The sequence below is a fragment of the Podarcis filfolensis genome (assembly GCF_964270895.1).
Source record: "Podarcis filfolensis genome assembly, chromosome: 17".
In the NCBI taxonomy this organism is placed as follows: domain Eukaryota; kingdom Metazoa; phylum Chordata; class Lepidosauria; order Squamata; family Lacertidae; genus Podarcis; species Podarcis filfolensis.
Genome location: NC_139621.1, coordinates 37,300,246 through 37,325,241, shown reverse-complemented (window position 1 = coordinate 37,325,241; position 24,996 = coordinate 37,300,246). Strand labels below are relative to the sequence as shown.

At 46.4% G+C, this 24,996-nt stretch overlaps 1 protein-coding gene across 2 annotated transcripts; it reads right to left on the bottom strand.

Moving 5' to 3' along the window:
• Nucleotides 1-13,641: 13,641 nt before the first annotated feature.
• GAPDH (glyceraldehyde-3-phosphate dehydrogenase) lies at nucleotides 13,642-23,120 on the bottom strand. 2 transcript variants are annotated; one of them, XM_083593872.1, is made up of 13 exons: nucleotides 22,716-22,888; nucleotides 22,092-22,571; nucleotides 21,652-21,880; nucleotides 19,496-19,595; nucleotides 18,756-18,862; nucleotides 18,551-18,641; nucleotides 18,158-18,273; nucleotides 17,939-18,020; nucleotides 17,245-17,396; nucleotides 17,070-17,148; nucleotides 14,660-14,743; nucleotides 14,119-14,216; nucleotides 13,642-13,872 (listed from the first exon to the last, which is right to left on the bottom strand). In XM_083593872.1, the coding sequence occupies exons 3-13, from the start codon at nucleotides 21,672-21,674 to the stop codon at nucleotides 13,803-13,805; spliced, it is 1,002 nt and encodes a 333-aa protein (XP_083449998.1). In that variant the 5' UTR covers nucleotides 21,675-21,880; nucleotides 22,092-22,571; nucleotides 22,716-22,888; the 3' UTR covers nucleotides 13,642-13,802. The 2 variants fall into 2 exon arrangements, with proteins under 2 accessions (XP_083449998.1, XP_083449997.1); XM_083593871.1 differs by lacking the exons at nucleotides 22,092-22,571; nucleotides 22,716-22,888 and adding an exon at nucleotides 22,897-23,120 and having other exon boundaries at nucleotides 21,652-21,697.
• Nucleotides 23,121-24,996: the final 1,876 nt, after the last annotated feature.

The window sequence follows — 24,996 nt, the reverse complement described above, 5'->3', positions numbered from 1 at the left end:
TGGATAGCCCCCTGGAGAGTGAGAGGGGTCGGTGCACACCAATCCCTCTTGCTCTCCAGGCTTCGCTTCGCTGGAGAGGCGCTGCACAGTTTTCCCTCCGTTTCTCCTGCCGCTTCGCTGAAGGGGCGCTGAGCAGAGAGGGGAAGATTATTATTTCCCCCCCCCCTGTTCTCCCCCTCCTATGGTCCGGTGCGTCCTATAGAGCGAAAAATACGGTAGTTTTCTAGCAATCTTTTCTCTGTATGTATCTTCATATCATATTTATAAGTAATTTTAATATTAATAAAGAATGATCCAAAACTAAATAAGAAAGGGAGAGAGTTACTTCCACTCATCCACCGTCCAATTGTATAGAATACAGTTATTTCCAATATTTGGCAAAAGTACTCCAGAATAACTCCCAGCTGTAGATGGTGTGCAGCTTTCTCCCATCTGCTAAGTGAATGGCCAAGTTTTCAGAGCACCCCAAATTTATTCAGTGGCGAAAATCAAAGAGGGATTTGGAGCGCTCCTGAAGGATTTCTCCTCCCTGGGTGAATAGGCAATAAAATGGTAACTGCAGATCAATGTAACTAAGGGATTGCCCATACCTTTGTTTCCCCACTGTTTTCCTTGGGGGAAACCCATGGCTTAGCGCTGAATCAGAACAAAGAGCCGTCGAGTTTTCCGCAGATGGCTGTTTGTTCCCGTTTAGAGCTAAAGAGTGCATTTTCCAGGCAAAAGCAGCAGGGCAAAAGCTAAACCTCTTGGATCCGTGCTTAGGAAGCCTAGGGCATGTAGGAAACTGCTTGGACTCAAGGCACAGGACAAGTGTGGATCAGCCCACTGGAAACGTGTTTGTTACATGTGTGGTGACATTTCAGGGGGTGGTCTCTCCTGCCACCCCCACTTGCTCCTCTTACAAACAGCTTTGTGTAAGACCTCTCATATTAAAAATAATGTATGTTTGGGGCTGCTCAATGATCTGAATTTATGGGGAGCGCTATGTGCATTTAGGTCAGGTTGCAGCGGGAGCATTTTAAGCCTTGAGCGGGGTGGGGTGGTAGTTTCTTTATATAGTATTTCATTTTTGAATTATTCAGTGTTACATGCATCAAATAAAAACAAAAAATACACATATCCCCTTTGATTTCCCTCCCTCCCCCTTTTGTGGATCCTTATGTTATCATTTCCCCCCTGCATTTCCTTTATAACTCCCAATTTTTGATAATTCCTTAAATATTCCTTCATTCCAATTTTCGTGCAATAGTTTCAGAAGCCACCACACTTCCTCCAACTGTGCTAGATATTGCAAGATGGCTGCCAGGTAGCCCAGTGCTGAGCATCTAATATCTATTTCAGGGGTCAGCAAACTATTTCAGCAGGGGGCCGGTCCACTGTCCCTCAGACCTTGTGGGGGGGCCGGACTATATTTTGGAGGGGGAAAAAATGAACGAATTCCTGTGCCCCACAAACAACCCAGAGATGTGTTTTAAATAAAAGGACACATTCTAGTCATGTAAAAACACGCTGATTCCCGGACTGTCTGCGGGCTGGATTTAGAAAACGATTGGACCGGATCTGGCCCCCGGGCCTTAGTTTGCCAACCCCTGATCTATATGTTGCAGGGAGGGTGTCCCTGCAGTCCTAAAAAAAGAGAGAGGAAGGAAGTTGTCATTTCCAGTCGTGTAGCAGGTGTGTGGGTTAATGGAAGGCCCACACTTGGAAGTTCTGAAACATTGCCTCCCTCCACACAACAGCTGTGCATATTTTTTGTTTATTTTCTTCTCTTCACATTTCTACCCCACCGTTCCTCCAAGCAGTGGGTGAACGACTGGCCCACGGTCACCCAGTGAGCTTCGCAGCTGAGTGGGGATTTGAACCCTGGACTCTCAGGTCTTAGGCCAGCACCCAAAGTACTATACCACCACGGGCTTTGGGATCCCAGTTCCCCTTCCCATGAAGTAAATAAATAAAAATACTTAACCAAAAGTGGAAATTATCAGAATATGTGAAACTGAAAAGTTCGCTGAGGTCGTTTGGATGATGTTGTGGCGCGTTCTAGTGATGCAACTGGCAACCCAACTGAGCGATAGGAGTGGCTTACATGAACAGAGGAAAATCTTTTACCCGACCACAAAAAAAGGCACTGCTCATCTCTCTTGCTCAGCCATGCACCTTTCGTACCATAGAGCAGTCATTCAGTAGCTTGCAGAGGGTAATAGACCTGGCTAAGGTCATCGATGACGGGAGCGTCTCAATGGGTTTGGCTTACTGAGTGTGCACAGAAAATCGGCATTGGGAAAAAGGAGGAATTTGAGAAGGAAGTGCTGAAAAGGTTTTCAGAAAATCCAATAAAACTTCTAGGTTCAGGTAGGTAGCCGTGTTGGTCTGACGAAGTAGAAATATATATTAAAAAATAAATAAGAATGTCCAGTAGCACCTTAGAGACCAACTAAATTTGTTCTTGGTATAAGCTTTCGTGTGCATGCACACTTCTGAATAAGTGTACATGCACACGAAAGCTTATACCAAGAACAAACTTAGTTGGACTCTAAGGTGCTACTGGACACACACACATATGCAATAAAACTTGTTTAGTTTAGATTTTTTAAAACTAAGATAAAAAGGTAATTTTGCAAAATATTCGGTGCATGAAAGGAACTCCCAGGTGTTAATTTTTTATTTAGCTTTCAAACGACTGAAGATTTTGACATACTTTTCTGAGTGCTTGGGGGGTCAAAAGGAAGCAATTTGTCTTTGAGACATTTCGTTCTGAATCTGCTAGACAGAGCCAGACAGAGGATGGCGGCAGGTGGGTCTCTTGCCATCCCCCAACATAAATCATGGTTACGCCCAATGCTCGGCTCCATCTTCCACCTCTGGGCTGGACTTCTCCCACCCGTGGCCAATTTACAGCTTTTCAACTGTTGCATTTTCACACCCACCTCATAGGAAAGCATTCGGGAAATAGTAGAGCCTGTGGTTTTGAAGAGGCCGCCAGAGTCTTATGTGGCACTTGTCCCGTGTGGCATCTGCGCAAAGTTTTTTGGCTCTGTTTAAATTAGAAGCTGCTCTCGGGTTCATGTCATGAAACAGGTCCAGCGGCACTTGCTAGAATTCCTGATAGAGAATTCATGGAAGCGGATGCCTGCGCAGAGAGAGGCAGGTGGGGCTGGCAAGACTTCCAGTTGCTAAGCACCAAGCTGTTGATAAGGGGTTGTTTGCTAGCAAAGGTCAGTCGGCAATCGTATGTGGGTACGTGTTTTCGTCCCCTGTCATGTCCAGCGGTTTCCCTTACTCCATTTCTGTCAATATTCCACAGGTGTTGGGGGTAGGAAACGTACAGCTGTTTCCCACGCACATCATAAAGAGCTCATAACCCACCTACTCTCAGCAGCCAGAAATATCATAGCCAGACACTGGAGAGACTGTCAGGAGTAAGCATGGATCAGTGGTATCAAATAGTATGGGAAACAGCTTTATTAGAAAAATTAACCAGTGAACTGAAACTGACACGGGGACAAATAGAAGAAGATGCCTTCACCCCGATACGGCTCCCCTATACAGTGGTACCTTGGGTTACATACGCTTCAGGTTACATACGCTTTAGGTTACAGACTCCGCTAACCCAGAAATAGTGCTTCAGGTTAAGAACTTTGCTGCAGGATGAGAACAGAAATCATACTCCGGCAGCGCGGCAGCAGCAGGAGGCCCCATTAGCTAAAATGGTGCTTCAGGTTAAGAACAGTTTCAGGTTAAGTACGGACCTCCAGAACGAATTAAGTACTTAAGTACAGTGGTACCTCTGGTTGTGAATGGGATCCGTTCTGGAGGCCCGTTCGCAACATGAGCAGAATGCAACCAGCGTGTGTGCGGGTTGCGATTTGCTGCTTCTGCGCATGCGCGTGATGTTATTTTGCACGTCTGTACATGCGCGAGCAGCAAAACCCGGAAGTAACCCTTTCTGGTACTTCCGGGTCACTGCAGGACACAACCTGAAAAAGCTCAACCTGAAGCAAACGTAACATGAGGTATGACTGTATCACATACACAGCCCAACAAGGCAGCAACAAGAATCCGCCAACAGCATACGAATCAATATGGCTAACCTGATCCAAAAAGCCCACCCACCCCACTCACACATGAAAACAAAGTTCAACACAGCCAATCACATACAAACAACCACACCCCAACCTCTCTCACCAACAAAGGAACACAAGCGAATAGTAAAGAGAACCTGCACAAGTGATGCCGACACAAAACCCCACACATACATTAAGTGAAATAGAAGCATTGCCACCCGACCCCACCCACATTCACCACGCCCCCCACCTCTTTCCCCCTTTTCTTCCTAAAGTAACACTAATGTCTCAACAAATGAAACTGATCTGTAGAAAATGTAACTTGAAAAAAGAGACATTGCACATACTTTTGTAAACCAAGAAATCTTTAATTATAATATTTTTTTAAAAAAAAAGAAAGAAGAAGAAACATACAGCTGTTTGCTGGGCATTATGAGAAGCAGAAATCTGCACTCTGTGCTGTGGCAGTCGGAAACGGGAGCAAGGAGGTGTTACATGGATGTAAACACTGTCCTGGGCTCAGCTGGTGGCGCTGTGGTCTAAACCACTGAGCCTCTTGGGCTTGCCAATCAGAAGGTTGGCGGATCGAATCCCCATGATGGGGTGAGCTCCTGTTGCTCTGTCCCAGCTCCTGCCAACCTAGCAGTTTGAAAGCACGCCAGTGCAAGTAGATAAATAGGTACCACTGTGGCAAGAAGGTAAATGGCGTTTCTGTGTGCTCTGGCACTCGTCACGGTGTCCCTTTTGCAGCAGAAGCAGTTTAGTCCTGCTGGCCACATGACCCGGAAAGCTGTTTGTGGACAAACACCAGCTCCCTTGGCCTGAAAGCGAGATGAGCGCCGCAACCCCATAGTCACCTTTGACTGGACTTTACTGTCCAAGGGTCCTTTACCTTTAACCTTCCTAGAAAAAAATGCTGGCATGGGCATAGCCAGGAGGGGCAGCTGCCCCCCCCATCAAGTAAATAAATAAAAACAAAAATAATTTGTACAAAAATGTTGACAGGTTTTTCTCAGCACTTGGGGGGATCAAAGGAAAGTAATTTAAAGCAACTGTTGTTGAGACATTTCATTCTGAATCTGCGAGACAGAGACAGACAGAGGAGGATGAAAGGTGGGTGTCTTGCCCCCCCCCCCACATTAAATCCTGGCTACACCCATGTATGCTGGATGGAAGATCCGGGACAGATAAAAGAAAATGCTTCTGATGCAGGAAGCAGTGAGGGCTGTCAATCTAAATGAGTTTAAAAGAGGATTAGAAAAATCCATGGGGGAAGAGAGCCATCAATGACTATTGGCCTAATGGCTATGCGCTGTCTCCACAGCTTCTGAATAACAAGAAACCATAGGAAGGAAAAGGGCTCATCCTGCCTTGCCACTGTGAGGATGCCGGACTGAAAGGGCCATTGTCTCAACCCAGCAGGCTCTTCTAATGCTCTTATCCTGCCTTTGCATTTAAAATATAGAGCTCAAGGCAACCAAGGAGGCGTACGTAAAAATAAAATAATCCAAGTAGACCAAAAACCAACAGCAATGATAAAATCAAGGGCAAAAACCAAACCCGCTAAGAATTAAAAGAGGCAGGTATTTAAATCGCTAGAGCTGAGTCCGCAGAAATATGCCTTTCAAGAATCCCAACTAGGTAGGCAGAAATATCTTAACCACCCAATAGGAGCTATATATATAAAAAAAACGCATTGGGAACCATAAGTCGCCTGGAAGGGAGAGATGCAGACCTATTGCAGCAGAGCTGCAGATTAAATTTAGGTGGCGTTCTAGGTACAGAAGCAAAATAAACATTCAGGTGCGTGTCTATGACAGGCAAGCATGAGTTTCATGTGAAGGTGAAGATTTTTCATGCATTAAAAGTACCCTGGACTATAACACACTCATACACACACACACGCTTTCTAAGCCATTGTGTGTTTCACTCGCTTAGTGTGACATGGAAGTAGGAATCTTTCGCAATAGACCTCAAATTAATCAGGCAGCTCCCCAAATAATAATCAGTACAGGATAGCAGCTGTTATCTTACCTCCTTGGCAAACTTCCCTTATGCTTGGCAGGATAGCCCATTGTTTAAAATAGTAGACCCAGTCGGTTTCACAAAGCGTCAGCAAGTATATTCTCCCAGCACATAATCACTGCACACCCCAAACCCCTCTTTTCACATGAATTTAGGGCTGGGTTTAGGCAGAAAACATGGCAATTTGGCAAATTTGGATGATCCGACTATCTGAGTTCCAGCCTACTCTTCCAAGGACATAATGTTGGATTCAGACCACAGGACTGAAAGGATTTCTGTGGCCTCAGTGAGAAATCTGTGCTTTTTGGGCTCAGCACCATATACAGCTGTATCCCACTGCTCACTTCCTTAAGCATGGAAGAGGTAATTTCTGACGCCGTATATATAGCAATGAGGACCTCTTAGCTCTCTTTGCTTAGAGCTATGAATGGGGTGGAATATTAATAATATTAGAAATTAAGGCTGCCACACACCCCAATAGAGTGGTGCATGCTCTGGTTATCTCCCACTTGGACTACTGCAATGCAGTAGGGGGGGCTACCTTTGAAGGTGACCCAGAAACTACAACTAATCCAGAACGCGGCAGCTAGACTGGTGACTGGGAGTGGCCGCCGGGACCACATAACACCAGTCCTGAGAGATCTGCATTGGCTCCCAGTACGTTTCCGAGCACAATTCAAAGTGTTAGTGCTGACCTTTAAAGCCCTAAATGGCCTCGGTCCAGTATACCTGAAGGAGCGTCTCTACCCCCATCGTTCTACCCGGACGCTGAGGTCCAGCGCCGAGGGCCTTCTGGCAGTTCCCTCCCTGTGAGAAGCCAAGTTACAGGGGACCAGGCAGAGGGCCTTCTCGGTAGTGGCGCCCTCCCTGTGGAACGCCCTCCCACCAGATGTCAAAGAGAACAACTACCAGACTTTTAGAAGACATCTGAAGGCAGCCCTATTTAGGAAAGCTTTTAATGTTTGATGTATTACAGTATTTTAACATTTTTTTGGAAGCCGCCCAGAGTGGCTGGGGAAGCCCAGCCAGATGGGTGGGGTATAAATAAATTATTATTATTATTATTATTATTATTATTATTATTATTATTATTAATTCTGTATCACTATTTTTATTTGTTTCTTGCAATAATAATAAGAAAAGCTTTGCTTTATTTAGCCTGGTTCAGATGAGTATTCTTGGGTATACACATGCTGTTAGGACAGCTCTGTCAGTAGAGCATGTCTCTTAATGTCAGGGTTGTGGATTGAAGTCCCTACTGTTCAAAAGATTCCTGCATTGCCAGGTGGTTGGACTAGATGACTCTCATAGTCCCTTCCATCTCTACAGTTCTATGATTCTATTATTCACAGAAATAATATTATGTATTATTCCAGGAAAGTACCTGGTTTATCTTTAGCAAAAGGAATCACCTTCTTCCTCTTGAGGACATAACTTTAAAGAGGTAAGTGGGGTACCGACATCCCAAAGATGCAGAAAAGGCTTTTTATGTATGGGACAACAGCCGCTCGGATGCTACTAGCCCAGAGATGGAAAAGAAGAGTCCCTATCAGAGAGGAATGGCAAACTAAGCTGATGGACTACGCAGAAATGGCAAAGCTGACCGGAAAGCTCAGGAACCAAGAGGACAAAAACTTTTAAAAGAATGGGAAAAAATTATCATCTATTTAGGAGACAACTGCAAGCAGATGAAAATATTAGCAGCATTTTAATCTCACTTGTAATGTAACAAACTTTACGGATAATATGGATTGATAATATAGACTACGGAATAATATGCAGTTTTAGATGTTGACAATAGGACCCATGAAGGGGGTGAGGGGAAGTCTCAAGATTCAGAGTAATCTCTATATATGGATATGCATTTGGACTGTTATAAAATTATATTTGTAAAATCAAATAAAATGATTTTTTAAAAAAGTACCCAAGCAGAACCCTCCCACAAAAGAGAGATAAATGGGAGACATCAGGTTTCCCAATAGTCTCTGTGGTGACAGAAACCAAATTGGATAGTGCTGCCTAGCGGTTAGAGGGGCATCTTGTTTGGGTGCTATGCAGAGCAACGCACTGTTTGCAACATCAGGATTTCTTCTTCTTTAACGATAAAGTAAATAGAACTTGCTTTGTGTGCATGGGGAGCGGGGAGTAGCAGAACTTCCTCTTGGACAGGTTGAGTGTTGTTCTGAACCTCCAGACACAGCAGAAATATTTGCGGTTGCTGTATGTGCATTTGGGATTACACACTGGTGTTCAACCAGAAGTCTCTTTTTAATACTGTTTTTAGTAGCTCAAGGAATGCACAGCAGTTCTCTCACTTTTGCTACACAGCCCACGCACTGTGCCCCACTTTGGTAGCTGAGTTATAAGGGTGATGTTATTCTTCCTCTTGGTAACACACCCATAATCACTGCTAAGTGGAATTTGCTTAGAGATACGTCACGAGGTCCTGTTTGATGTTGCTTTTGTCTTGACGTATGCCGAAACAGAACAGTTACTTGCGCAAACACACCACGGCTCCACTGTTTTGTGACCTATTTTAGAACTTTGTTCTACTTAGGTTTTTTCCCTGAGTTACAGCCCTCCCCTTCCCCTTCACCCTTGTTGCTCGCTGTTTAAAAGTGGAAACTTCTAGGTTAGTTAGTTAGTTTCACACAAGGGGCTTGTTTAAAACTCGTAATAGAAAGATAGATCACAACCTCTTTTTAAAAAGTTTTATTGCTCCTCGAAGGATGTGCAATCCCAGTGTAGTTTCATCTCATCTTTGGAATGAAGTGGCAAGACATCTCAAATCCGTGAAGCAAGATCGTTCTGTCTTCCTGGAATCAGGCAGGTAAAAAAAGGTATTTCCTGTTCTGAGAAATGACAGCAAGTTGTCTCTCCAGAAGCTAAGTTGTCTCTTGTTTTGCTGCATGCATGTCACTTACCCACATGGGAATACTTACTGTTCTAGAGTCTAGAGATGCAAAACATTTAAAGGTAGACAAGTAAAGTGCCTGGACCTCATGCTATTTTATATAAAAGGTAAAGGTAAAGGACCCCTGGACAGTTCAGTCAAAGGCGACTCTGGGGTTGCGACGCTCATCTCACTTTTAGGCCAAGGGAGCCGGCGTTTGTTCACAGACAGCTTTCTGGGTCATGTGGCCAGCATGACTAAACTGCTTTTGGTGCAACGGAACACCGCGACGGAAACCAGAGCGCATGGAAACGCCGTTTACCTTCCCGCCAGAGCGGTACCTATTTATCTACTTGCACTGGCATGCTGTTTGAGCTGCTAGGTTGACAGGAGCTGGGACAGAGCAATGAGAGCTCACCGCATCACGGGGATTTGAACTGCCAACCTTCTGATTGGCAAGCCCAAGAGGCTCGGTGGTTTAGACCACAGCGCCACCCACGTCCCCCTATTTTATATAGGCGATGTGGGAGGGTGCACCTCTACAGTCAGAGGTGTGGGAAACAATGAATTACCGTATTTTTCCCTCTATTACACGCAGATTTTTTCTCCTAAAAAGTAAGGGGAAATGTCTGTGCGTGTTATAGAGCGAATGTGTGGTCCCTGGAGCTGACAAGCGCGAGTGAAGGCAAAAATCAGGCAAATATCAAATCGTCCGGAGAAGGGAGGAAAGAGGAAGCTGCGGCTTTCCTGCATTCTGCCTCAGGGTCTTACTGCCCACCCGCTTCTGTTTCCTTACTGTGTTTGCTCAGACGGAACAAAGAGCAGAGAAAACCCCTCCCCTCCAGCCCGCTTCTGTTTCCTTACTGTGTTTGCTCAGACGGAACAAAGAGCAGAGAAAACCCCTCCCCTCCAGGCAAGCAGAGTGGAAAACAGATTCCTCTCCGTGCGTCTGGGACTCGAAGGCAACATGCAGGTTGGGGGGGGGGGAGAGAGAGAGCTGGTTGGCTTGTGGGGGGGGGGACTTTTGCCTTCCTTTCCTCCCTCCGGTAAAACCCCTCTCCTGCATTCTTAGCCAGCTGCTTCTCTGCACACCCCTCTCCTTGTCGCTTCTATGTTTTTCCTTCCCTCCCTACTTAAAACGTGGTTCCAATCACGGATCCACATGGATCCTCAGGATCTTTGCATTGAGTCACCCCAAATTCACCATCAGATCACATAGCAATGATCTGATGCAAAAACAGGGCTGCAATGCTGCAAAAACATGGTTACAAAGCACGGATCCACATGGATCCTCAGGATCTTTGCATTGGGTCACCCCAAATTCACCATCAGATCACATAGCATGTCCATGGCTACAGCCTGCACCAAAAAAATCACGCACCCACTGTTGCCTGGGGCTGCAATGGTGCAAAAACGTGGTTACAAAGCATGGATCCAGATGGATCCTCAGGATCTTTGCATTGGGTCACCCCAAATTCACCCTCAGATCACATAGCATGTCCATGGCTACAGCCTGCACCAAAAAAATCACGCACCCACTGTTGCCTGGGGCTGCAATGGTGCAAAAACGTGGTTACAAAGCATGGATCCACATGGATCCTCAGGATCTTTGCATTGGGCTACCCCAAACTCACCGTCAAATCACATGTCTGTGGCCGCAGCATGAAGCACAAAAATGATACATCCACTGTTTCATTCAGAATTTTTTTTTCTTGTTTTCCTCCTCTAAAAACTATGTGCGTGTTATGGTCAGGTGCGTGTTATCGAGCGAAAAATACGGTAGCTCTCCAACTTGTTTGGCCGAAACATAGGTTATGCACCAAGCGCTGGTAGTCGAAGCCTAGAATTGCTGCCCTCTGGCACCAAGATCCTTTGGGTTAGAAATTTTATTATTGTTGTATTATTTATTACATGTTTATCCCACCTTTCCTTCAAGTTGCTCAAGGGGAGTACATGGTTCTCCTCCTCCCCATTTTATCCTCACAACAACCTGAGAGGTAGATTAGGCTGAGAGGCAGCAAACTGGCCCAAGGTTGCCCAGGAAGCTTCCCGGCTGAACAAGGATTTGAACTCTGGTCTCCCAGGTCCTAGTCCAGCATTCTAAACATACAACACCCCTGGCTCTCAAATAGAAATGTAGAGCTTCAGTGAGGCCCAGGCTTTTCTAGGACAATACTTTGATCTGTCAAAATTGGCAGATTTGGGGACTGGATGAGGCCAGTTTTTGTTTCTGCTTGGGGAGGACTCCATGCTGCAGAGCTATGAATGAAAACAAAGGCAAAATAGGACTTTAAACATTGATTTTGCCTGGGGCGGAAAGCCTGTTAATGTTACTTAAACTACCCAACCAATCTCAGAATTTCTCAGCTTAAAAATAAGTTTGTGTTGCTGTAGGCCTGTGGACTCATTCTGCCAACGGAGACAAGGAGAAAGGAAAGTGCCATGAATGACCATAAAGCTTGGCTGCAGTGCCCTCTGCAGGATAGGTTCTTCAATCCTACATCATCTGTCTTAATTACTCATCGCCTGCAAGGGAAGGACTAGGAACATGTGGCAGTCTTTATCCTTAAGTGCATTTGACTGTCTCATATAGTTCTTGTACACAGTTCAGCAAAAGAAATAATCATGCATCGCCCCCTCTTCCCCATTCAAAAAAGGTTTCCTTCGGCAAGGAATTTGGCACCTCTAAAATAGCTCCTGCCCACCCCAAATACTTCACAGTGTCCGAGGCCAAAAATCCAAACGGCTGTCACTTCCCATTAACTTGAGATGGGGACGCTCCAGGAAGCGGCCTTGCGAAATCCAGTCGCACAGAGTCCGAGCTGTTGCTGCTTCTGCGGCTGGTAATTGTGTGATGCTAAATTTGACACCTGTTCATGAGGGACAGAGATGCATCCTTTAGCCTTGTGTGTTTGCCATAAGGAGGCAGAACCCAAAGCAGAATAAATGAACCGGCTGTTCCCCACACATCCTGAAAGTCCGACTCCGCTGAAGGCAGAGGACTTAGGCTCAAGCCAAGAGCTTGAGTCTAAAGGGAGTAAAACACAGCCTGTTCATACACAAAGCAGAGCGAGCAGGGAAGATCTCAGCAAATTGTAAGCAGTGAACAGGTGCCACTAAAAGATGGTGGACTGTTTCATTGGCGGCTTTAAAGCAGAGGTTGGATGGCTATCTGTCATGGATGCTTTAGTTGAGATTCCTGCATTGCAGGGGGTTGGACTAGATGACCCTCAGGTTCCCTTCCAACTCTACAATTCTGTCAATTCCACAGCTGCCTGTCAGAGAAAACTAAGGGTGAGTGTGCTCTCCTTAGGCTAAATAGCCTGTATGTGTTTCTACCAGCAGCTGGTACTGCAGTTTGTGTCATGGCTAGTCTCCCATTGTGGAACTCCAAACTATTCATCTACTTCACTGCCATTGTACAGCTGGTTAATTCTTATACATCATATAATGAAAGAGAACTAAGTACATGCTTTACTAAATAGATTCCACATTTTCAGTTCCATACTAAAGGAGGCAAATTACTAATATAGCTGCCACCTATTGAACATTCTCATGCTGTGTTTTGTTTTCTTCCTGGTTGCATTCACCCCCATGAAAGATTTGTGGCTCCTTGCCTTAACCAGCATTGCAGCAGGTTGGTAAAAGTATGAGTTTTAAAAGACTGGAAACTGAGGAAATTGAGTGAAGTGATGCAGAGCCTGTATTCCTTACACATTTTATCAACAACTTGGAGAAACGGGGTAGAGGTAAATCATTGGTAAGAAACTTGGCAGGGATAGTGAACACCTCAAGAGTACTTAAAAATTGCCTCAGTAGTGTAGTGTCAGCAGTTTTCCATTCTAAGACGACAGAGACAAATGTGAAGTTCTCCATGTAGGCAAAACAGTCTCAGGACTGTGGACAATCACAAGATGAACTTGAGTTAGCAATGTGATGCTGCATACAATCTTTAAGCTGCATTAACAGAACTTATTATTTTCCAGCAGCCTTAAGGAATAGTTCCACTGTACTCTGTACTAATTAAACCTGGTGGCATGCCGTGTCCACTTCTGGACACTGGATCTTACATGGGCTTCAGTTTCGAGGAGTATGGGTGTCGAAACTTCTTGATAGCAACAGCCATTCTGAGACAATGGAACAATTCAGCTAGTTAGGTGGTGATCTAGTGAAGATCTGGGTGATGATGCCCTGGTTTTGGTTTCCAGCATTCAGCAGCAGATGGAGCCAGGTGGAGTGCAATTGTGTCAGCTTTACAGCAAAAATGAAGACTAGCTTGATGGCTAAGCACCATCACATTGTTTTATGTTTTATATTACCAGCAAGTCACGGTGTCCCGTCCCCCCCAATGAAGCTGCAACTGCTCTTGGTTATCTTCTGTTGCTCATTCTTTCAGCAGCAGCACATTCAGCTTAACCCCCTCAGCTACAGGCATTCTGAACCCCTGAAACTCCAAGCCAGGCAGCCTCCACCACCACGCCTGCTGGTCCATACAGAAGTACAACTGCTGTTCAACAATGCAGCCATCAAGTGGGAAATTTTCATGCAGAAACTCTGTCCTGTGGGCTATCAACTTTCAAGGCAGCCCAGCTCTTTTGGGGAGAAAGGACAGCCTTTGTGCTCACACCCTCACAACAAGAAGAAGGAAGAGAACAAGGATTTGAGACAGTGATGACTTTATTGAGAGGGGAGATGTTACTGAAACGGTCAAGTTTCTTCCAGCCTCTCCACTTCCTCAGAGGCAGGTGGAACAAGAGAAGGCCTCTTACTGCAAGATACAGAGCCGAGTTGTAAGAAAATTAAGAAATGGAACTCTGCCTTTACTCCTTTGATGCCATGTGAACCAACAAGTCTACCACGCGGTTGCTGTATCCATATTCATTGTCGTACCTGGAAAAGAAGGCAGGGGAATAGTAGGGTTACCTACAGTATCCCTCTCATCATAAAATAGCCTTGCTCTATTTGACAAGTGGTAGGAAGAGAGCAGGAAGGCTATACTGCTACACACATGTGTGCACACACTATGTCCCCCTTCCCAAATTTCAGCAGGCCACTGGATTACCATAGCAATTCAAACAGCAAGAAGTTCCTTGATCCTACACAAGTCTAGACCTTATATCTAGCTTGATCTCTTACCAGGAGACCAGCTTCACAAAGTGGTCGTTGAGAGCAATGCCAGCAGCAGCATCAAAGATGGAGGAGTGGGTATCACCATTGAAGTCACAGGAGACAACCTTTGAGAGAAGAAGGGACACTCACAATACAAGGCAACACAAGTCTCAAAAGATGATCTCACATTTTATCCAACAGAGGGTAACATAATGTATAAACTTGAAGCAAAACTGGTATGGTCTAAAGGTGCATGGGGCCATCGCCTTGTTGAAGTTAAGCACCCAGGTCACTGCCTGGGTGAAACATGTACACCTTGGGTTCCAATATGGAAGAAATGCAGGATGAAACCGCATGCCACCAGTCACGTAGGGCAAGGAAGAAGACGGAGGAAAGAAAATGTATCACATAGATACATGCAATGTCAAAAATTATCTTTACTGCCACTATCACGGTAGCAGAAATTGCTACAAAATGTACCGATGTGCTTTCTCCATACAAATGGTGTGTATAAATGAAGAGAAAAATCCACATTTGACAGTCTGCTGAAGCAGCTATAGCGGCTTACCTGGTCCTCGGTGTATCCCAGGATACCCTTCATGGGGCCTTCAGAGGCTGCCTTCACAACCTTCTTAATGTCATCATACTTGGCCTGCGTGGAAAAGGATGGGAAAGGTTGAAATGGTCCCACCTGCCAGAGCTGTGCAGGAATTTAAGGAAATTACTTAAGACACAGGACAGAGAAGGCCAGGGAAAGGACAGGCAGTTATATAAATTTAGACCCTGGATTCAAATGGTCTTAATGAGGAGACTGGGCTCTAAACGGCCATGTGGACACAATTAACATTTCTCTTGGGCAAAAAGCCCAGAATTAAATTTAAGATACTAACGGATTCAAAGGAAAGAGGGGGGTTTGCCCTGCCAGACTTTAAACTTTACTACGAAGCGGCAGCTTTTTGCTGGCTGAAAGAATGGCTACTTCTTGAAAATACAGACATTTTGGATTTGGAAGGTTTTAATAACATTTTTGGGTGGCATGCATATTTGTGGTATGACAAGGTTAAAGCACATAAAAGTTTTAAAAATCATATTGTCAGAAAAGCACTACTAAATGTCTGGGACAGATATAAAGACTTGCTGGAAAATAAAACTCCAAGGTGGCTGTCGCCAATGGAAGCTAAGGCAGTTAAAAAGTTAAATATGGAGTCCAAGTGGCCAAGATACTGGGAAATTTTGGAAAAGGAAGGGGACAAATTGAGATTGCAGAGTTTTGAGAAATTAAAAGGGAAGGTGAGAGACTGGTTCCACTACCATCAAATAAATGAAGCGTTTAAACTGGACAGTAAAATTGGCTTCCAGGTGGAAAAATCAAAATTGGAGACAGAACTGTTAGAACCCAGTACTAAGAATTTGTCCAAAATGTACAATTTGCTGCTGAAATGGAATACACAAGATGAAACGGTTAAATCGGTCATGATTAAATGGGCTCAGGACATTGGTCATAATATTTTGTTTGCTGATTGGGAAAAGTTGTGGACCACCGGGATAAAATTTACGGCATGTAATGCCTTAAGAGAAAACATTATGAAAATGATATATAGGTGGTACATAACCCCAGTCAAGCTTGCAAAGATTTACCATGTGCCTGACAATAAATGTTGGAAATGTAAAGAAACTGAAGGTACATTTTTTCATCTTTGGTGGACCTGCCCGAAGATTAAGGCATTCTGGGAAATGATCTATAATGAACTTAAAAAGGTATTTAAATATACTTTCCCCAAGAAACCAGAGGCCTTTCTCTTGGGTATTGTCGGCCAAGGGGTGTTAAAGACGGATATAACTTTCTTTATGTATGCTACAACAGCAGCTAGAATACTCATTGCGAAGTACTGGAAGACGCAAGAACTACCCACACTGGAAGAATGGCAGATGAAGGTGATAGACTATATGGGCTTGGCAGAAATGACGAGCAGAATCCGAAACCAGGGAAGAGAAGCAGCGCAAGAAGAATGGAAAAAATTCAAGGACTATTTAAAGAAATATCATAAAGTTAATGAAAGTTAGAATGATGTTGGACTGGAAAGTAAATGGTTACTATTAGCAATGGTTAAGACAAGGAAAATAAGGAAGAATAGTCTAAATTTAAATTAAAATAAGGGAAGATTTGCTGAACAATCGATAAGAATTTGGAATACAGAAAGGGGAGGCATGAGGAAGTCGGGGAAGATAGGATATGAAATTAGGATATGAAATGATACATGTTTTTTGTTTTGTTTTTGTTTTTGTATGTTTATGTTTGTTGTATTGTGTTTATATGGAAAAATAAAAATATTTAAAAAAAAAAAAAAAACAATTAACATTTCTCTTCCCCTCCTGCCCCCCACTCCATCCACCAGTCTGTGATTTGCCACTATTTCTACATTCCTTATATAGTAAAACACACCAAACCTCTCTCTCTCTCTCTCTCTCTCTCTCTCTCTCTCTGTGTGTGTGTGTGCGCGCGCGCGCACGCAAAAAACCTCACTATCATGGTTGCAGGAATAAAATGGGAGTTTACGTCTGCTGCCCTGGTGCTAAACACATTTACTTGTAGAAAATAATAATATATTTTTAAAGCAAAAATAAAATTAGGATTATCCCAAAGTATATATATTTAAGCATAAGGAAGGAAGGACTAGAGTGACCAGTGCCAACCACAATGGGCAAGATTCAGGTATTAATCTTGGCTTCTGCCACCATCACCTGCCACTTTTTTTGGGGGGGTGTCATAGAGAGGGGACCGGGCTTCAAATGATAAGTCCAGCCCTAGCTGTGCTTGTTTAGACATAAATGCACAGCTCATGGTGCATTGTATGGTGATGCAACCCCCTTTTGTGGTTTCTGTACAGCCAAGCGTTACAAAATATTACCGAGAGCTACAAAGGTGAGTTTCTACACGAGGCCACAGGGAAAGGCGCTGCAAGTTCTGAAATACTCACTGGTTTCTCCAAGCGGCATGTTAAGTCCACGACAGAAACATTGGGAGTTGGGACGCGGAAAGCCATCCCTGTGAGTTTTCTGAGGGTGTAGAAGATTACTTGAGTTAGGGTGCAAAGCATTCCTCACTTTCATACCCTTCCCTCAGACGCCACCCAGAGAGACAAGAGGACTCACCCATTCAGCTCAGGGATGACCTTGCCGACAGCCTTTGCTGCACCTGTGGATGCTGGGATGATGTTCTGAGCAGCTCCTCTGCCATCTCGCCACAGTTTCCCAGATGGACCATCCACAGTCTTCTGTGTGGCTGTGATAGCATGGACTGTGGTCTGGGGTAGACAAGGGGCAAGAGAGATCAATTTTTCACCCCCAAGCACAAGATGTGTGTCCCCTCCATGTACACTGCTGAGAGGAAGGGCTCTGAACTGTATAGTCCCTCTCAGCCAACTTTTATCCTACACTGCCTTTGATCATTGAGGTTAAGCTTTGAAGAACATTTCAGCGTGAGGAGAAATGGTTGCAGTGAAGCAGAAAGGGTTTAAAAGTATGACGCAATAACGGAAAGAGTCAAAATCTTTGCAAGTAATTGGATAGAATACTCTATGCACTTTTCCCCTTGTACAACCACAAGGGGAAGGATAGACACAATTCTGAAGAGCTGCAAATTTGGCTACACTAAGGATGGATAAATTTGTTGCTGGACAGCAGCTTCCATCATCCCTGACCACTGACCATGCTGGCTGATGGGGGCTGGAGCCCAACAATATGTGAAGGAACTTGGGGTATCTGTTTGGGGGGGGGCTAGGCCTCCCCCTCCACAGTAAAGGACCTTGGTAATGAGGAGTGCATTAGGAGCATGCAATTCACTTACCATAAGGCCTTCCACAATGCCGTAGTTGTCATTGATGACCTTGGCCAGGGGAGCCAGGCAGTTGGTGGTGCAAGAAGCATTGCTGGAAGGAAATGAGGGTATTTATATGGAGCGTCAGAACTCTTAACCCCATCCATATTGTCGTCCAATGTTAATAGGCCAGCGAGCAGCACTGCTCTGGTTACTATTACAGTACCACAGTTTCGCTTGCATATTCACCTGACGATTTTCAGAGAGTTGTCATACTTCTCATGATTGACACCCATCACAAACATGGGAGCATCTGCTGATGGGGCAGAGATTACAACACGCTTGGCACCGCCCTTCAAGTGAGCCTGAAAGTGGAAAGGAAGCAAGAACTGTAGCAATCTGTTCCAAGACTGACAGAGCATGTGTTGCTTAAGAACTATGAACAAGAATCTTGTTGCTAAGGAAGGCTACAGCCATGTGGATGAGGCTAACTATGTTATCCTTCTGACTTTTATCATTGCTCAGCTAGGGGGAGAAACGGGAGTGGGAAACAGAAAACTCCTGCACCAATTTGTGACACTTCTCCTTCTGCCCGGGAGAGATGCATGGTCCCCTTTGCTCATCTGCACAAAAGATACTTACGCCGGCCTTTTCTAGGGTGGTGAAAACACCAGTGGATTCAACAACGTATTGCGCACCAGCATCGCCCCACTTTATGTTGGCAGGGTCACGCCTGATGAGGAAAAAAAGGAGAAAAAGAATCACAGTTTTAGACTCTGCAAGTGTCTGACAGAGCCAGATCCTGCCCAGCCAGCAAGGAAAGAGAAGAGTGAGAGATATTACTCACTCCTGGAAGACAGTGATGGCATGTCCATTGATCACAAGTTTCCCATTTTCAGCCTTCACATCACCACGGAAACGGCCGTGAGTGGAGTCATACTTGAACATGTAGACCTAAGAGTGAGACATTCAAAACGTGAGTTTTGTAGTCTGGTTCCACATTAATCCCTCATCTTGCCTGCCTCTATCTCTATCCCCAATACAATTTCCCCCCATCCCAAGCTACTCTCAAATACACAACTCCATGAAGACAGGGCTGTGTGAACTGAAAGTAGAAAGGCAGGTTTGTTGCTGTTGCTGTTTGTGTGTTATGGTCATGGGGAGAATGCCAAGTGCTGCTGTGGTCACACAAGACCACAAAACTCTTATGTGCCGCTTCATGCAATATTTTCTCTTCAGAACCTTGTACACCTCTCTCTGCACCTGGTCCTTTGAAAGTTGCGTTTGGACTTTCAGCATCTGACTAGGGACAATGTAATATTATGGGTTATGTGCCAATGTGGCTCATACTCTGTAGTCTTCAGCTGGGGGTGGGGGTGGGCTTTATTCTAAAATCTCAAGAGGCACTTGCTCCCTAACCACCCAATGCTGCTTTCAGCTTATAGACTGTCTTCCCCAAAAGAAACTGATACCATTTGCCAGATCTCTGGAAAAATACCAAGAACACTGTTTAGTAACACAAATACATGTTCACAAGGTAAGGCCATAGCCTGCTTTTTGACTTTAGAAAGAATACTGGATTCTCACCATGTAGTTCAGATCAATGAAAGGGTCGTTGATGGCCACAACCTCAACTTTTCCAGAGTTAAATGAAGCCCTGCAGACCAGACGGCCAATGCGGCCAAATCTAGAGAAAGAGAAGAGCAACCGTCACAAGGAAGCAAAAACAGAATTCTCTCTATCTAGTTGTTCTACAAGCAAAAAAACCAACCCCAAAACAGAGAATAGAACTTTGAGAAAGTATTAAAAATCAAGTAATTGGGGCGGGGGGAGAAGCAGCAGAGATGAGGCACATCACATTGCAGTTTGTGATAACTTGGCAATCAGCTTGAGGGCACTAACTAGAGAAGGGCTTAAACCTGAACCTAACCGTATTAAGATAAAATCAGGCTTATTCTATAAATATTTTCTGCCTTAGGCACACAAGAAATGTAGCCAACATCTTTCTGTTATCTAAATACCCTGTGCAAGCCTCACTAAAATGCACAATCCCAGTTAGTTTCAAATTAGGCTTATTGCCAAAGCCTTCAGAGTAGATTGTGCCCCATATCCTAGACCTTTTCAAATCCTATTCTGGCACCCTGAACCAGCAAGCCAGCGTCTGATGCTCAAGAGAGCTGCATGATATTGCCTTAAGTTCGGGGCATCTCCCAACACACAGCCATCATCTGCTCTGGTGAGCTCTGGTCTTTCTCAGTTTCTCCTGTGGCTGCAAGTCAAGGACCAGTGAGAGAAATGCAGGGTAAGTAGAACAATTGCAGCAAGGACACCAACTGAGGGCATGCAACATCACCTCTGCAAACCTTCCAGAGCCCTACAACTGCAGCAGCTTTTTCGGGTCACGTGATGAAGGCTTTGTGTTTGAGACAAAGGGCATCTTTTGCATAAGAGGCCAAGCCACCATTTTATTAGCTCTAAAATGCTTGGAACCGGCAGCCAGCTAATCTAAGGGGCAAGAAAAACGTGGACAGAGGAGGCTCTGATCTCTCCACTTTCATCACGAACCTCAAATCACTGCTCAGCAAGTGCATGTGCTTGAAAAGTTACTGCCTGATTTGCAGAGATTCACTGCTCATGGCCACTGCGAGGGTGTTAGATAAGATATTAAACCACCATACAGAAATGCAAGTCCTACCCTCCCTGTGGAGCTGCTCTGAGGAATTCCACTTGGCTCACATGGTTTATTCCCAACCAACTTGTGAGAATAAACCAATAAGCAGCTTCCCCTTATCTGAGTCCAAAACCCTCTGAATGCAAAGCATGCAGCCTGCCACTCAGCTCTATGGGAATTCTTACAGGACACTGCTACTATTTCGTTAGCAGCCTTGAGATGGGAAAGGTATTGCTTAGACAGGCTCTCGCTCTCTCATGTTGCATCCAGACACCTCTCCCCTTCCTTTACAGCACCATCCGCCGCTGCAGAAAGGTCAGGCACTAACTTTAGCGCCAGCTCCCCCCACCCTCCGGCACCAAGCTGCAAGTTATCTGGTTACAGTTTTCTGCCTCCACGGGGTGTAGTGCAGAAGGTCACATTCTTTGTGGGCCCTTCAGACCAAAAGGCACAGAGTTTCACTTTGATTTGCAGGGCGGGGAGAAAGCAGCCAGAGTTGCAAAAGATGGGAATAAAAGAGAAGTGGGGCGAGGAGGACCAGGGAGCCCCACTGCTGCTGCTTCCTGCCGCAAGTGATTCAGCAGTGCAAAGCTCAAGGAAGTGAGTCACACCACCACCACTCCTCTCCTGCCTAGGCACATCCTGGCCACTGGCTTGCCCCATGTGCTTTCGCTGCTGCACGCGGAGCTCAAAGATGGGGAGAAAACCCTTTTGGGTGCCACCTGTTTTAATGGGGCAGCTGGGCTGACAAGGACACAAGAAGATCCTTTTTCGAGAGGAGCAGCTGCTGGGCGGAGGCAGAGGAGCGGGAGTGACCTTCAGACGTCCTTGCAAAGGACAGGAATGCGAGCCGGGTCCCCCCAAGAACTGCCCCAAGAGACAGCAACAGGCAGCCAGGCGCCAACGCTCTCCCATTGGCTGGAAAGTTCTCCAAGTTCTCCCAGGGGGCAGCCACCCCCCCTGCTTCTCCCAGCAACCAGATCTCCTCCTCCTCCTCCCCACTTTACACGCCCCTCCCTCCCTGCCATGCGAAGGCAGCCTCGCCGCACGTCCGCCCCCTCCGAAAACTCACCCGTTAACTCCGATTTTCACCATTTTCGTCTCTGGAAATTGTGATCCTGGGAGAAAAAATATATATATATCCAGAAATTACAAGGTTGCTTATCTTGCGCCAAAACTCAAGGAGGGCTCCCCACCCCCGTCACTCCAGCAAGCCCACCCCGATTCATGCCAGAGAAGCCCCCAGGCTCAAAGGGGTCCTTGTCTCTATCCTTCTCCCCCCCCCATCAGGATAATGTCCCCTTAGGCGGAACAAAAAAAAAAAATTCTTTCCAGTAGCACCTTAAAGACCAACTAAGTTAGTTCTTGGTATGAGCTTTCGTGTGCATGGTATCTGAAGAAGTGTGCATGCACACGAAAGCTCATACCAAGAACTAACTTAGTTGGTCTTTAAGGTGCTACTGGAAAGAATTTTTTTTTTTTGTTTTGACTATGGCAGACCAACACGACTACCTATCCCTTAGGCGGAGAAAGAGAGAGACGCCGCCCCACAGCCGGCAGAGCCGAGGGAAGCGAAGCTCGGGATCCAAGAGGCCACGAAAGTTGCTTCTAATCTTTTTTTGGGGGGGGGAGTGGGGGATCCGTGTACTCAAGAAACGCTGCCAGGCTACGTTTCCTTCCGCCAACCTCTCTCTCCCCCCCCCAACTTCGCCCCACGATCAGAAGGCGCTTCCGCGGCCGCCTTTCCAGCGAGGCTCCCCCCTCACGGAAGTCGGCCGGGGAAACTTTGCCGCCGTCGCAGCCCGAGGGCTGGAGGGCGCGGAGCCTCCGAGGACTGGGCGAGGTGGGGGGCCAAGAGGAGAAAAGCTCCCCGCTTCCCAGAGCCAGCCCCCCTCCGCCCCACGGCGCGCCTGCTCAGAAGGAAAGTCCGCCCCCCAAGTGAGCTCTGTGGGACTTCTTCGCCAACAAGCGCCGGCAGCCTCGCCAAAGCCCCTTCGCCAGTGGCGTAGCGTGGGTTGTCAGCACCCGGGGCAAGTAATTTGCGCCCCCTAACCCGTGGATTTGCGCCCCCTAACCCTAACCCCCAGATGTTGCGCCCGGTGCGCCGGCCCCCCTGCGCCCCCCACGCTACGCCACTGCCCTTCGCTGAGGAGACGCGGCGACTCTCTGAGGGGGGCTCTTTGCCCCACAACCAGCCCCGCTGCCGCCCTCCCTTCCTTCCTCCCTCCCCGGCCCCACATCAACTTTTCCACAGCAGCAGCGCCGTCTCCCCTCCTCCGCCTTCCCCGAAATGGCGCGCCCCTCCGCCTGGTCTTACCCGAGGGGTCCCTGACCTAACTCAGCTCCGCCGTGCAGTGAGGAGGTGAGAAGGAAGGGCCTCGGCGCCCGGCCCTTTATAGCTCCCCGTATGGTAATGGCCAGGCCCGGCCCCGAGCGCAGGCGCCGAATCAGAGCCCGAGGGGAGGCGACGGGCGGCCCGGATGGCGCGAGGGGAGGCTCCCCGGCCCCCGATTCAGATGGAAATAGCCCTGGCTCCTTCCCGCCAAATCGCCTCAGCACCAACCTTTTGTTTTGGGGGCGGAGGGATACCACAAAAAAGGGCACCTCAGAGGTCGGCAAAGGGGGCAGAATTTTCATTACTTACCCATTATTCGACCGAGTTATAGATAGGTAGCCGTGTTGGTCTGCCATAGTCAAAACAAAAATTTTTTTTTTCTTTCCAGTAGCACCTTAAAGACCAACTAAGTTAGTTCTTGGTATGAGCTTTCGTGTGCATGCACACTTCTTCAGATACACATACCAAGAACTAACTTAGTTGGTCTTTAAGGTGCTACTGGAAGAAAAAAAATTTTTTTGTTTTGACTATGGCAGACCAACACGGCTACCTATCTGTAACTGGAACTATGGAAGGCACCACATTGAGCCGCATGAAATGGAAGTCCATCAGTGTATCTGAAGAAGTGTGCATGCACATGAAAGCTCATACCAAGAACTAACTTAGTTGGTCTTTAAGGTGCTACTGGAAGGAAAAAAAAATTTTTGTTTTGATTATTCGACCGAGTTAAAGTGAAGGCCACGGAGTGAATTCGCTACTCTTAAGCGCTTTCCCCCGTCCAGGAAGGGACGAACAAGCACCAGCAAGTCAGGCCTGCCTGGCGGCATAAATTCCCTTCCCTTTTCCAACCTTCACGTCTGGAATGCGCCCTTCCTTCTTACTTAGGTGAATAGCACTGTCCAGAATAGCACCATTCCAACAAAAGGGGCCTTTTTTGGTGCTGAACTGAGGCCCTGAACCTGCCATGACAGCTTGCTGCGATTTTCAAAGCTCAGAAGCTGGATAGGCCTTCATGGACCCCTGGAGATACCTGTCTGGCCACCTAAATGCCGGCCATTGGTCAGGGATTTTTTGGGCCCACATTAAGCATAAAGGTGGCATGGAACCTCCATGCTGGAGGCAGTCTACCTTCCAAGCCACCAGCCCTCCGCTGCTGGAAACAGAAGGCAGTTTTGGAGAGCTGTCTTTGGAAGACAGAGGGGCCATAAGGTCCACAGATGCTTCTTTCTGCAGGATATGGTAGTGCTTGTTCTTTCGTCCAAAATGGTTCTTTGAAAAAACAAAAACCCTCATCATGCCAAAGAACCCTTTTTGGTTTTTTTTAAGAACTGTTTTATTTTGCATCCCTAAGATGCTTTGTGCATGTGTCCTAGCTGACCAGCCTCCATGCTGCTGCCACAGATCAGCAGTAAAGGGACCCCGAGGCAGCATTTCTCCTTAGCAGGATGCCGGCAAGATGATCAGCCATCATTGGGGCTGATGGGGATGGGCGGAGAGACGTGAGCTGCAAACATTGTGGATTTGCTGTGTTTTAGCAGAGAGACGCGGTTTTGGGACGCAGGTGGCGCTGTGGGTTAAACCACAGAGCCTAGGACTTGCCGATCAGAAGGTCAGCGGTTCGAATCCCCATGACGGGGTGAGCTCTCGTTGCTCAGTCCCTGCTCTTGCCAACCTAGCAGTTCGAAAGCACCTCAAAGTGCAAGTAGATAAATAGGTACCACTCCGGCGGGAAGGTAAACGGTGTTTCCGTGAGCTGCTCTGGTTTGCCAGAAGCGGCTTAGTCATGCTGGCCGCATGACCCGGAAGCTGTACGCTGGCTCCCTTGGCCAATAAAGCGAGATGAGCGCCGCAACCCCAGAGTCGGTCATGACTGGACCTAACGGTCAGGGGTCCCTTTACCTTTAAGCAAGATGCAGAGGACTCAGATCTGGTTTGCAGACACCCCATCATTGTGTTGCTCTACACTAGAATTACTATGCATTTCACTGGCCAGCAGCTAGATGCTTGAACTGAATGGAGGAGTGCAGATTTTTATCATGGGCTGAGTGAAGAGCATCACCCCCTAACACGGATTATGCCGTC